Below are 14,004 nucleotides of genomic sequence, written 5' to 3'. Positions count from 1 at the left end.
CAGCCTGTAATGTCCTAACCAAACTAGGGATCACAAAGTGATAAGTCCCCACCGGGTTTCGAACCCGGGACCTCCGGATCGTGAGCGCTCAACCACTGCGATAATGAATAGACCATCTTGCTCAGTATAAATTCCTTCTTCCTTCCTCATGATGATACGACAAGTATTAAAGTACTTACACTAAAAGCGAAGACACCTTCAGTTCTGACCAGCAAATCACCAAAAGTGAAAGCAGCTCCCTCTATACCGTATGACAGAAACGTAGCCACCTGTGAACAGAATTGACAATCATAGTCACAGTAATGACTAATGACACATTTTAATCCTTTTCTTCTCTCGTGTGAGAGGTGGATTACCAACCTCATCAACTCTGGTGTCAGGGTTACTATTGAGCCGCCAAAGGCCCCTAACATGGCTTATGTAACGACTACTTAATTAAAGCACATAGCAACGGGTTCTTACCGGGAGTCTCATATCTCCATTTAAACGCGGTAAGAACCCGTTACTATGTGCTTTAATTCAATCAATCAATCAATCAATCAATCAATCAATCAATAATACAATAATTATGATAATAACCGCGTAAACTTAAAACAATGTAACGACTACTTACTTACATCAACGACTCAACGGTTCCTCAGTTATTAAACAACTTAAGTAATGGCCCCGATTCCTGCAGACACCGCCTAATTTTATTTTAAGTTATATCCGTCATTTTCATATCCGTCGAAAAGGAAAGGGACGGATGATTCACAGCTCTTAATTTAAGGAAGAATGAGTAAATAAATGAATAACCCGGGCGAATCAAAAGGTACGTCGCTGGTATGCAATCCGTTTGACGTGCTTTCTACTTAACTGTGTCGGGTTATTGACGGATGTAAAATTTTTAGACGGTTGGTTTAGATTTGTGCTTAAAATTGACGTGTGTTCCATAAATTTTATGCTTGTCGATTACCCGTCCCTTTCCTTTTCGGCGGATAAGAAAATGACAGATATAACTTAAATTAACATTAGATGGTATTTACAGGAATTAGCACCATTTTATTCCTTTTCTTCTCTCTTGTGAGAGGTGGATTACCAACCTCATCAACCCTGGTGTCAAGGTCTGGTGGTGGATTGAGCCGCTAAAGGCCCCTGACATGGCTTATGTAACTTACTTACATCAACGACTCAACGGTTCCTCAGTTATTAAATAACTTAAGTAATGTATGCCTAAGCACATTGATGTAAAGGATGTGTGTTGGCAACCCCAACATTAAATTTATATTTTCTTTACTGTGACAACATTTTGTCTTAACTTCCGTTCTTGCTCTCCATTTAACTACTGTAAGTAATGTAAACATTTTTTGTACGAATTTTAATTAAATTCAGTGAGTTTTGCATACTTCTGCACGTTTCAATCTCAGCCTTAGCTTCAGATAACCAGCCCTTACAGCCATTAGGAACCTTACACCCCAAACCCAAACAATGTGTTGCTGTTGCAGTTTCATGTCATTTCTCCTCCTCAGAACCATAACACGTTGTGAAATGACGTAGATTCAAAAATGTTACATTGACCTTACAATACAATACAATACTTACATACAATACAACACTTTATTGCACCAAAATAAAAATAAATAATTACAAAATGACTCTTAACTAAGTACATGGCAAATGGCGGCCTTATCGCTTAAAGCGATTTCTTCCAGACAACCATAAGGTGAGGGAAAATGACCTTCAACAAGTTTATCCATCTTCTTCTTCATATCGTGTGGGTTATGAGGTGGATAACCAAACTTCTCAACCCTGGAGTTCCCTGATAGTTTATCCATGATAATTACGTTGAATAAATGATTCTGATTTCTGAACAAACGCGTTTTTTTTCGTAGTCTACCCAGTCAATGGTACGAAAACCTTCGTGAGCGAGCCCGACTCACACTTAGCCGCCTTTTTTTTCTTTTTTTCCTTTTTTATCTTTTTTTTTCTTTCTTTGCTTACCTTGTCAGAGAAGCACTGCAAGGCGACCCGTCCAGTGTCCCACCTGATGAAGATGATGCCGAAGACGAACTGGATGAGCAGCGCCATCAGCACCGTGCGCCAGTTCACGCGACCGGGGTGGGCAGAGAACACCCAGCCTGAAGGACAGATGAAGTTAAGGTCGACTTTTTTTTTGAGTCACATGAATGCATGAGATTAACTGATAAGTATTAGGCAACCAAATTAAAAATCGTTTATGTTCTTTTTTAAAGAACGTCGTCTAGGGCCCTGTGCCGAGGTTTTTCTTACAGCTTTTTTTCCCCGGCTAAACAGGTTGTGAGCTGCACAGTAGTTTTAGGCGGATAAGGCGTTCGTTCGTCGTTAGCTGACATTGTACTGTTCGCGGATGACACTTCTCTTATATTTAAAATCGATAGAAAGTTAGAGGAACTTGACGAAGCAAACAGCGCTGTGTCGCAGGTTCTAAGCTGGTTTACAGTACTTAAATAACCTAGTTCTAAATGCTAAGAAAACGAAGTGTATTAAATTTGTTCTACCAAACGTAAAGAAAGTAAATAATAACATTAAAATTAACGACGAGAAACTAGATTTTGTTGAACACACCGTTTTCTTAGGAATTACTGTAGATTCAAAACTTCAATGGGGCCCACATATTGTATCACTAGCGGGCAAGCTAAGTTCAGCAGCATATGCCGTCAGAAGAATCCGACAACTCACAGATGTACCCACTGCTAGACTTGTCTACTTCAGCTACTTCCACAGCATAATGTCTGACGGTATTTTATTGTGGGGTCGAGCCGCTGATGTAGAAACTATTTTCATTACTCAAAAAAGGGCAGTTCGCGCTATTTATAATCTGCGTTGTCGGGACTCTTTAAGGGAGCTGTTTAAAGAAATAAATATACTGACGGTCGCAAGTCAATATATTTATGAAAACATTATGTATGTGCGTAAAAATGTATCTCTCCTTCCGAGAAACTGTGAAAGGCATACTTACAATACAAGGAATAAAAATAAAATTGTTGTTCAAAATTCTAGATTAAGTAAATTAAATTCATCTTTTTTGGGGTTATGTGTATACGTTTTTACAATAAAATACCAAATTTAAAGCTCACGTGATGCTTACTTTATGTAAAAAAGCCTATTATAAGATTAATGATTACCTAAATGATAAAAATGTCTGGTATTGAATGTGTTCCTCTAGTTATTAAATAACTTGTAATGTACCCTCATTGATTTAAAAGATGTGTTGCTGTTGCAGTTTCTTGTCATTTCTTCTCCTCAGCCATAACGCCTTGCGAAATGACGTAAATTCAAAAATGTTACATTGACCTTCAACAAGTTTATCCATGATAATTACGTTCTTCTTCTATCGTGTGGGTTTTGAGGCAAATTACTAACCTCATCAACCCTGGTGTCAGGGTTACTATTGAGCCGCCAAAGGCCCCTGACATGACTCATTTATAACGACTACGTACTTACACAGTAAGTAGTAACCGGGACCAACGGCTTAACGTGCCTTCCGAAGCACGGATCGTCTTACTTTCGGACAATCAGGTGATCAGCCTGTAATGTCCTAACCAAACTAGGGACCACAAAGTAATTTTTGTGATATGTCCCCACTGGGAATCGAACCCAGGACCTCCGGATCGTGAGTCCAACGCTCAACCACTGGACCACGGAGGCCGTTAATTACGTTGAATAAATGATTCTGATTCTGATTCTGGTTATGTAAAAAATGACAAATCGTATAAGTATAGAATTGAAAATATTAAAAAATAACTGAATTGTACGACGGAAAATTCTACTTGATATTAACTCAGAATCATGATCTGAATCATCCCCCTCAGTATAAGTTACCTACGATGTCACTAACACCCTGTATAGGTATTTTAAGTATTCCTTATTCAGTCAATTCCTTATTCAAATCAGTGCCATAATCTAGCTACAGCTAGGCATTAGCTGAGCTGCAGCCGTTTCGGCATTATTTATAATTATATTGTTAATTACTAACTATCACTGACTTCATAGAAAAATGTTTTCGATTCTGCTCCGCACCACCCAAATCCCCTGGTAGTTGCGGCTTCCGAGTACATTCCGCTTAGGGACGGTACTGAAAAGTATCGGCGTCCGATGGACGTAATATACGATCCCGACACCAAACCAAACACTTCAGGTCCCCGATACCGACTCCGCCGGCGTGGTCGACGATTTCCCTCATTCAGCGCTTATCGCTATCGACCCACTAGGGTCGATTAATTCTTTCAAATATTTTTCCTCTCAGACGACGCCCTGAGCCGAGGTTCGCGCCCAACTGGGCACCCTCAGGCCTGTTGTCTTAAACGTTGTACCGGGTGAGAGCCTTCAGTGCTCCCCATTTGTCCGGCCAAGTAGTTAATGCCATCAGCGGCAAATCTACTACAAGTCAAGGTGGAAAACACACTGGTACTCACCTAAAAGCAAGATGATGGAGAGTCCACTGAGCGACACCAGCCTGTGAGGGGCTGCCCACGTGTCCCACAGCAGGAACCCCACCAGCGCCCCGAGGATGACCAGCGACAGACACCAGCGGAACCATCTGGAACACATCTGATGGTTAACACGGGTTGAAAAGTATCGGCGTCCGAAGGACGTAATATACAATTCCGACGACCCGATTACTCTAGCCATAGAGGCGGTTACTCGAATTTTGTACTCATAGCTATAGTAATTGTCCTATGGACTAAATGGAATGGAATGGAACGGAATGAAATGAAATGGAATGAAATGGAATGAAATGAAATGGAATGAAATGGAATGAAATGGAATGAAATGGAATGAAATGGAATGAAATGGAATGAAATGGAATGAAATGGAATGAAATGGAATGAAATGGAATGAAATGGAATGAAATGGAATGAAATGGAATGAAATGGAATGAAATGGAATGAAATGGAATGAAATGAAATGGAATGAAATGGAATGGAATGAAACGGAATGGAATGGAATGGAATGAAATGAAATGGAATGAAATGAAATGGACCTTGCTGATTTAAGACCTGAGTGGCGTCAGTGTGTCAAAACAGGGGTGGCCACCTTTGAGCAAAATCGTCTGAAAGAGCTCGACGAAAAACGCCAAACACGCAAGGATCGTCCCAAACCCATCTATAGCTACACCTTCAACTCGGATGGACAGCTATTCTGCCTCCAATGTGACCGGGTTTTCAGAACAAAGTTTGGCTTTGCCAGTCACATTCATAGACGACGCCCTGAGCCGAGGTTCGCGCCCAACTGGGCACCCTCAGGCCTGTTGTCTTAAACGTTGTACCGGGTGAGAGCCTTCAGCGCTCCCCATTTGTCCGGCCAAGTAGTTAATGCCATCTGCGGCAAATCTACAATAAGTCACGTCAAAAAAAAAAACCAGTCACGTTCGACCGCACGAGAGAAGAGACTCAGGTCGCCTTTGTCAGATACGACAAGGAGGACAATACATATTGTTGTACTCACGCGAATTTCCACAACGCACTGAACTGTGACTCCACCTTGCTCCAGACTACTGTCTCGAACCACTTCCCCAGGTATCTCTTCACCACCATAAAGTATATGATGAAGAAGTATACTATACTTAATAACGCTATCAAACTCCCGAAGCCGTGGCATAGTTCCAGTGGCTCGTTGTCTGCGAACAAAAAAAACAAAGAGGTATTGATATTTGCCGGACTCGATTCCCAGTGGAGATTATATATCACAAAAATTACTTTGTGATCCCTAGTTTGGTTAGGACATTACAGGCTGATCACCTGATTGTCCGAAAGTAAGATGATCCGTGCTTCGGAAGGCAGGTTACGCCGTTGGCCCCGCTACTATTTACTGATGTGAGTCAGTAATGACATGAGCCATATCAGGGGCCTATGGCGGCTGAATAATAACCCTTACACCAGGGTTGATGGGGTTGGTAATGCACCTCACAATCCACACGATAGAAGAAGAAGTAGGATAACCAATGTTTACTTATGCAGGGTGTTAGTGGCATCGCAACGAAAACTTTCAGGGGTGATTCAGACTATGATTCTGATTTGATATCAAGTAGAATTTCCCATCGCAAAAGTATGGCAGTCAAAAAAATTATTTGCATGAATTTTCCGATAGCAAATTCCACTTGATGTCAACTCAGAATCGTAGTCTGAATCATCTCCCTCAGTATTTATTACAGTGTCGCTAACACTCATACGTATTTGTATGGGGCGTAAGTAACATCATAACGTATACTTAGGGCGTGAGGTGTCACAACCCACACGATAAGAAGGACTTGCCTGAATTAGATGAAATGTTTTTTCGTTTTACTTTCACTAACATGTGTCGAGTGATTTAAACACAATTGTGAAGTAATATACTTATCTACAGACTCAAGTAAACAATTCTTTATGGTGCCAAATTGTATAATCGGCATTCTTCTATTATTTCCTATCGAGCTATAAAACTGATTAATTTGAAACCACAATCGTATGCAGGGCCGACTTTAAACTATTTGAGGCCCTGGGCACATTAGGATCATGGGGCCCCTATGACCTAAAGAAAACACTATTTCGTTATAATAGATAAAGAAAGTAGACAAACTCGGTTCTAAATTTATTTTATTTAGTTATTAACTATAAAAAAACAGGAAAAATAAAAAATAATCTACAAAAGTAACTCGCTTAGCAAATAAATTCTATGTTGATTGCAAAGGTACCCTTCTAGATTTAAGATGAGCAAAATCGTTAATCACTTCTTCAAAATCTATGGTATTGAGAATATCACATTCTATGGACATCAGTGACAAACTACTAATAATCTCTCTTTAAGCATTGTACTTCTTAGTTCATTTTTTATTCGTTAGTATAGTATTATAATATCTGTGGTATTACGTTTGACGTTCGATTACGATTATACGATTTGGTAATCTGGCAGGAACTAGGGGGCCCCATTCGAACGCGGGGCCCTGGGCACGTGCCCATAGTGCCCAGTGGGAAAGAGGGGCCTGATCGTATGAAGTAATTTTATACTTAGACGGCTGCTACTCTCTAGGTGTCCGAATCGGCGGTCATTGTATTTTGTCGGAGTATTTGAGTTGTTGATTAGTATTTTGTTTTGCCGCGGGGGTGGGCGCCTCTTATTTAAGTAGGCCGGAGTGAGATGGTGGCTGAGTTCGAATAGGGACCCAGACCTACGGGGTATAACGTAGAACTGTTGCCCAGGGATACGGGTGAAGACCTCAACGGTTGCAGATACGAAGATGGGAGCTATCAGTACGGCAATGCAGGACGGAAGGGGCAAGTCACAGGATCTAGAACCTGACAGAGGGCAGCAGTAACTGTCAGTACTTTTCAGAGGCGGAGGACAGGAGTCTTAGTACGGCTTTGAAATAGTCTACTCTGGGCGCCATTCCACTCGCGTCAGACAGAGTACTGCGGAAGGCAAGAGGGAAACCACTGCCCTATTTTTCCCTAAAAAAGTAGCATGGAAATGCTGCACCGACAAGAGCGTGGCTCTTAAATTGATGATGATGATTTGAGTTGTAATCAACCGTGGTAGCCCATTTGGCAGAACGGTTGCCTCTCACTTTGAGGTCACCGATTCGACTGCACAGGCCTAAACCAATGATCGCCGCTAAAAACCCCTGAGATGACTCATATAACGACTACGCACTTCCATCAGTAAGTAGTATCTAACCGGGACCAACGGCTTAACGTGCCTTCCGAAGCACGGATCGTCTTATTTTCGGACAGTCAGGTGATCAGCCTTAATGTCCTAACCAAACTAGAAACCACAAAGTAACTTTTGTGATATGTCCCCACCGGGAATCGAACCCAAGACCGGATCGTGAGCCCAACGCTCAGCCACTGGACCACGAAGACCGTTCGATCAATGCACGTGCAATATATTCGCTAGCATCAGCATTTTTTTATTATAAGGCGCCCGAACGAACGAACGAGTGCCCTCTACACCGGTTCCCAGGTGGCATAGCCGAGCTGCATTGTGTGACGGATGCGGCAGAGACTTGGTTGGGGGAGCTTAAGCTGGATATTATGATCCACGCAGGATATTTTTAGTTTTGTCTGCCATACGCAATTATTACTTATTATTATTACAACGCGAGCGGTAGCAAGCAACACCGTTTTAGCAGCTTCGTGTCTGGAAGGAATACAGTAAACAGTTACTCACTAAGAGTCATCCAGTAGTATAAACATCCAAAGAAGAACCCTATCACGAGCCCGTTGATGACGAACAGGGTGACAGTCTTCATGGCCTGGCTGTTCTTCTTGAAGAAGTCTTCAGTTGAGGAACCAGCTCGGAGTAGTGTGGTCTCCAGCCAACCAGAGGGTTCGTAGTCCAAGTTCTCGTGGCTTATCTGCGGGGCAGTTAAAATCACAGTCAGACAAACAAACAGACACTAGGCGCAGTTTTCACTAACACAGTTGCCTCGACCATTATAGACGACGATACGGCTCACCTATCACGTTGGTCTAACAGAAGGTTCGGTGAGGAGGTACTTAGTTCATCTTGCGATGTATGTACCTCTGACTACCCCAATTGGGATAGGTTCTCTGTTTTACTCATAAAATGTTATGTACTAATTTAACATGGCATACTGTTACTAAGTACCCTAACCTACTGTTACCTTATGCCTTCTAATCTTTATGCCTTATATCAATAGGAGAACTATATTTAAGTAGGTATACTTAATGACAAAGTATGCCAAAACACCATTAAGTATGTCAAATTATCATTATGAAAGAAAATTATAGGCCAAACACAATATGACAAATTAAAATATGGCAAAAAAAATTAGGAGAACAAATTAATGGAATCCTTTGGGATGTAAGTAGTTGTGAGCTTGTGTTAAGATTATGTTAGATAACTCTACATAATCCACATAAACTCTACTCTCTAACTCTACATAAAACTCTAGATAACTGCTTCTATTTGCATAAATAACATAATATAAGCTCACCATCATATCCCACCGGGGTGAGCAGAGACTATGGAATTCCATCATATCATATTTTTTTACGTATTTTTAATACATACATACATAAACTCACGCCCGTAATCCCTAATGGGGTGGGCAGAGCCACAAGTAATCAAAGACAACTTGCAGCCACTGTTGATACGAAGTCCAAAGATGGATATGATGATGAACCTTATGGTGATAAGGGATCAGCCTATCGCCCATAACATTAGTCCATCATGTTAGAGGACACACGTATTTTTAATGTAAGTACTTAAATAAAATAAAATACTTACCTCTTTTTTCTTATTAAATTAATTACCCACGACGGAACGGAGCAGGTATATGCGTTTAGGGTGAGAGATGTTTGTTTGTGTGTGCGTTTGTGCAAAGTAATGTTCCCACCTATCTTCTAAACTAATGATCCGATTTTGATGCGGTTTTCAATAACGGGTTTGTTAACATAAAAGCATTTCTATTGTAAAATACAAACCTCTCCGTTCCTTTTTTCAACGTCTCCCATCTCGATTTCGCCACCATTTTGCTGCTAAAACAAACAAAAAGAAACATTTTTATTACAAATAAACTTCGAAAACGGTCCCATCTCAATTGATCACTTTTCATTAGGGAAAGTATTTTTTTTCAACAAAAAATACTTTATTGCTATTTTTGAAAAATAGTTTTTATTTTTCCAAAATGTAATTACATTATGTTTCTGACGGCATTCCCTACTTGGCTGACATATGGGGAAGATATGGGAAGCGCTGGGGGCTTTCACCCGATATTATTAAAGCACCAGGTGCTTGAGGGGTGGAAATATAGGGTAGTTTTCAAACCAGTCAAATCAGTTACTTTTTATGCTTTTTACTGTACGTCAAAATACGAAATTACTACGGGATTTGTATGAACAAGCAAGCTGTGACGTCACGGGAAAACGTGACAAAATGTCGGACTCATTATTACATTTTTCTTTAAGTACTTATAAAAAAAACATAAATATGTTAAGTAGGCAAAGAAACCGTTTTTGTCACCTTTATTTTATTTTATTCGGGTAGCTTACAGCCTCTTTTACAAAGTAGATATTTATATGTGTAAGCAAACGCCAATTACAAAGCTACCACAGGTGAACGAACACACCACCACAGGTGGTTTAGATGTGTCTTTAATTGGTAATCAGAACTTTATAATTTATCTTTGATTTAAGAAACTACCCAATAAAAAGAGTTAATTGGGCAAAATCAAATTCAGAAGACAGATATCTACTGTCTTTATTTAGTAATCAGAATTTAACTACCCAATGAGGGACTTTCCAATCGGCATTCCCCAAAAACACGATAGATGGCGTTGTTAAGGTTTTTCTTCGTTTAAACTTCTAATTTTATGAATAACAGACATTACATCTTTTATCTTTGGTTTTGGGTATAAATGATGACCCTTTTTATTACACGAAGGTACAATTACAATTTCCACCCATTATTATTCTGTACAAAATAAAGAGAAGCAATTTAGGTAGCAACATCATTCTATACATAATGGTGATGTAAACATCAAGCAACAATTAGTTTCATATACTTAATGCTTCTGATATTACATTACATTTTTGAATAATTATGTACCCCAGCAATGAGAAAATGGTGCTAATTCCTGTAAACACCATCTAAATTTATTTTAAGTTATATCTGTCATTTTCTTATCCGCCGAAAAGGAAAGGGACGGGTAATCGACAAGCATAAAATTTATGGAACATACGTCAATTTTAAGCACAAATCTAAAACAACCGTCTAAAAAATTACATTGGCCAATAACCCGCCAAAATTATGTTGACAGCACACGTCAAACGGTTTGCATACCAGCGAGATACCTTTTTAATTCGCCCGGGTTATTCATTCATTTACTCATTCTTCCTAAAATTAAGAGCTGTCAATCATCCGTCCCTTTCCTTTTCGGCGGATAAGAAAATGACAGGTATAACTTAAAGTAGAATTAGGAGGTGTCTGCAGGAATCGGAGCCAATAAGAAATTATCACGGTAAAAGTGAACAACGCCATCATTGGAAAAAGTCTTTAAAACAATACCTACCTGTATCAGCAATAATATAACCATAATAATATAATAAAACACAATTTTAATAAAAAATAAATCGAATAGAATTCCGTCCAATGGGAAATAGGTGAGATTGACAAACTTTGACAAAATTGTAACTACTTAGAAGTACGAAGAACAACTGAACAAATACACCTTGCTCTATTTATGATATAATTTAAATAATGTTTATTTATTTAATATTAATCCAAATATTGATCAATAAGGTCTTCAAGATATCGTTTGACAAATGTAAATAAAAAACAAGGTAATGGTCACAGCTTAGTTACTTTGTGAGTAATTGTGAGGGCTGCCAACCTGGAGGAAAAAAGAATAATGGCCGCGATTCCTGCACACACCGCTTAATTTTATTTTAAGTTATGCCTGTCATTTTCTTATCCGCTGAAAAGGAAAGGGACGGATGATTGACAACTGTTAATTTTAAAATGAACGCATAACCCGGGCGAATAAAACAGGCATTTCGCTCATATGCAATCCGTTTGACGTGTGCTGTCAACTTAATTCTGTCGGGTTATTGGGCAATATAAAATTTTGGGTTTTTAAACTTCTGCTTAAAATTGACATGTGTTCCATAAATTTCATGCCTGTCGATTACCCGTCCCTTTCCTTTTCGGCGGATAAGAAAATGACAGGTATGACTTAAAATAAAATTAGATGGTGTGTACCTACTGGAATCAGCACCATTATTAGCACTAATAATAACGTAATGGTAACACTCCGCCCCGCACCGATTCGTATCGGGTGCCGACCTCACCCCCTCTGAGTCTTACTTTAGTCTAAATGGCTGTAAACCGCTGAGGAGTGAGGGGGATGGTGGACTGACTGTCTTGCTCTTACGCGTTAGGAGGCATAATGGTGCTAATTAATGCACACGCCATCTAATTTTATTTTAAGTTATACCTGTCATTTTTCTTATCCGTTTAAAAAGAAAGGGACGGGTAATCGACAGGCATAAAAATTATGGAATACACGTCAATTTTCAGCAGGAATCTAAAACAACCATCCAAAAATTTTACTCCGGCCATTAAGTATAATAATAACCCGACAGAATTAAGTAGACAGCACGTCAAATGGATCGCATACCAGCGAGATGCTTATTTTATTCGCATGAGTTATTCATTCATTTTAAAATTAACTTGTTGACAATCATCCATCCCTTTTCTTTTCGGTGGATAAGAAAATGACGGGTATAACTTAAAATAAAATTAGATAGCGTCTACAGGAATCGGGGCCACTGTAAGAATAACAGATTTTTATGAAGTATGAGTGTTATGTATGTATATTAGTATGTCAATAAAAATTACAAAATCAAATCATACCTTTAATGTAGTAATATTAAATGCACTTATAACAATCATAAATGTAGATTTTCCAAACAGGATTAATATTTTATTTATTTAAACTATGCTTATCACGAAAAGCATAACCTATCAAAAATTTACTTTATGACTTTTTAAAGGTTTTTTATAGTAACCACTGGGTTTTTTTAGTAACGGATAAATATTTAATGAAGTAGGTAATTTTATAACGTTGCAATAAAGACTTAAAACATATTAAACAACGCGTAACATTTCAAGAAAACAACTTTATCACTGTAATGTTATTTTTATAGTATGTTTGCTATTGTGAACATGATTCAGCTTGTTGGAAGCAGTAAACTGAAAAATAATATTTCACGTTTACACAACTGGCCTGTTGAAGTCACGTTTATTCGCAATATGGCTTATCGTAATTGGCCGAAGGTTTGCAACAATATTGCGTTGCCATTGTAAAATGGTCTCGGCGATTTTGAAAAATTAGAAACCTTTTCTCTGTTACCGTTTTTTATATGATCTCTATCGGCCGGCGGCGTTCACTACACGGCTGTTCAAATGAGAAGTCCTCGCTCTTGCTTAGTTATTGTTGGTTCACAAGAATGTCTCCCTTTTTAGATATATTAAGTAATATTCTTTTAAGTGAAATCTAAAATATATTTCCTTACTTACTTAAATGTATTTTGTGCAATTCACGACAAAAATATATGGTGTTATGGTGTTACAAATAATGAGGGGGATGATTTCAAAAAAAAAAGGTATGAACCTCGCCGAAAGTCTTATGTTGGAGAGAAGAGGCGCCCATAGCGATAACGCTCCAAGAGAGAAAACACTTACCACGCTGGCGGGGTCAGTATCAAACTCTGGCCAAATACACAGAGAACGCCTTTCGATTTGAAAATTAAGTAGGAGAGATGCTTAGTTAGTCGTCAAGTTATACCGATGTGTTATGTTTACTATCGCAAAGTCAAACTTGTTTTTTAAGGACAAATAAAGGTGTAACATTTAAAAACTGCTAATAACGAACTTGATAAAAAAACCCGGTTTGATGCCACTTTTTTTGTGACGTGACTTATTGTAGATTTGCAGCAGATGGCATTAACTACTTGGCCGGACAAATGGGGAGCGCTGAAGGCTCTCACCCGGTACAACGTTTAAGACGGCCTGAGGGTGCCCAGTTGGGCGCGAACATCGGCTCAGGGCGTCGTCTGAGAGGGAAAATATTGAAAGAATTAATCGACCCTAGTGGGACGATAGCGATAACCTCTGATTGAGGGAAATTGTTGACCACGCCGGCGGGGTCGGTATCGGGGTCCTGAAGATGGGTGATTTTACGAAAGTAAAACAACTTACCATGGGCTTTGATTCCGCCGAATAGAGGACGTCCATTTTGATCAGATTTCACTCACTTAAAAGTATTTTAAGTAAACTATTTCACTTGTCACGTGACCACAGGTAAACTATGTTTTTCCACTAAATGTCTGAGATTAATCCGCCATTCCATTTTACCTGAAAAAAAAGGAATTTTAACTTTTTTTTTTAACACGACATATAACACAACATAAGGGGATCTTCCCATTTCATTAAAGCGAAAGCTCGTCGACATGTGGATTCTGCCCATCCTAACCTACGGTGCCC

General features: G+C 39.2%; 1 protein-coding gene across 6 annotated transcripts in view; it reads right to left on the bottom strand.

The window, feature by feature from the left end:
- The window catches only part of LOC126378400 (solute carrier family 28 member 3-like), a 44,673-nt gene that overhangs the window by 17,116 nt on the left and 13,553 nt on the right, over positions 1-14,004 (bottom strand). For 3 of the 6 annotated variants that reach the window (XM_050026728.1, XM_050026727.1, XM_050026729.1), the window contains 7 exons: positions 13,720-13,875; positions 9,444-9,497; positions 8,164-8,350; positions 5,467-5,638; positions 4,434-4,558; positions 1,981-2,117; positions 180-269 (listed from right to left, as the gene is read on the bottom strand). In XM_050026728.1, the coding sequence (XP_049882685.1) occupies positions 180-269; positions 1,981-2,117; positions 4,434-4,558; positions 5,467-5,638; positions 8,164-8,350; positions 9,444-9,497; positions 13,720-13,755 (801 nt within the window). In that variant the 5' untranslated portion in view covers positions 13,756-13,875. Of the gene's footprint in view, positions 1-179; positions 270-1,980; positions 2,118-4,433; positions 4,559-5,466; positions 5,639-8,163; positions 8,351-9,443; positions 9,498-12,372; positions 12,688-13,719; positions 13,876-14,004 lie in introns of those variants that run through there. The other 3 variants (XM_050026732.1, XM_050026726.1, XM_050026731.1) reach the window with 3 other exon arrangements.

This window comes from Pectinophora gossypiella, chromosome 26, assembly GCF_024362695.1.
Source record: "Pectinophora gossypiella chromosome 26, ilPecGoss1.1, whole genome shotgun sequence".
NCBI classification, from domain to species: Eukaryota; Metazoa; Arthropoda; class Insecta; order Lepidoptera; family Gelechiidae; genus Pectinophora; species Pectinophora gossypiella.
Note: the sequence above shows the minus strand (reverse complement) of the source record. Positions and strands in the feature narration are given on the sequence as shown.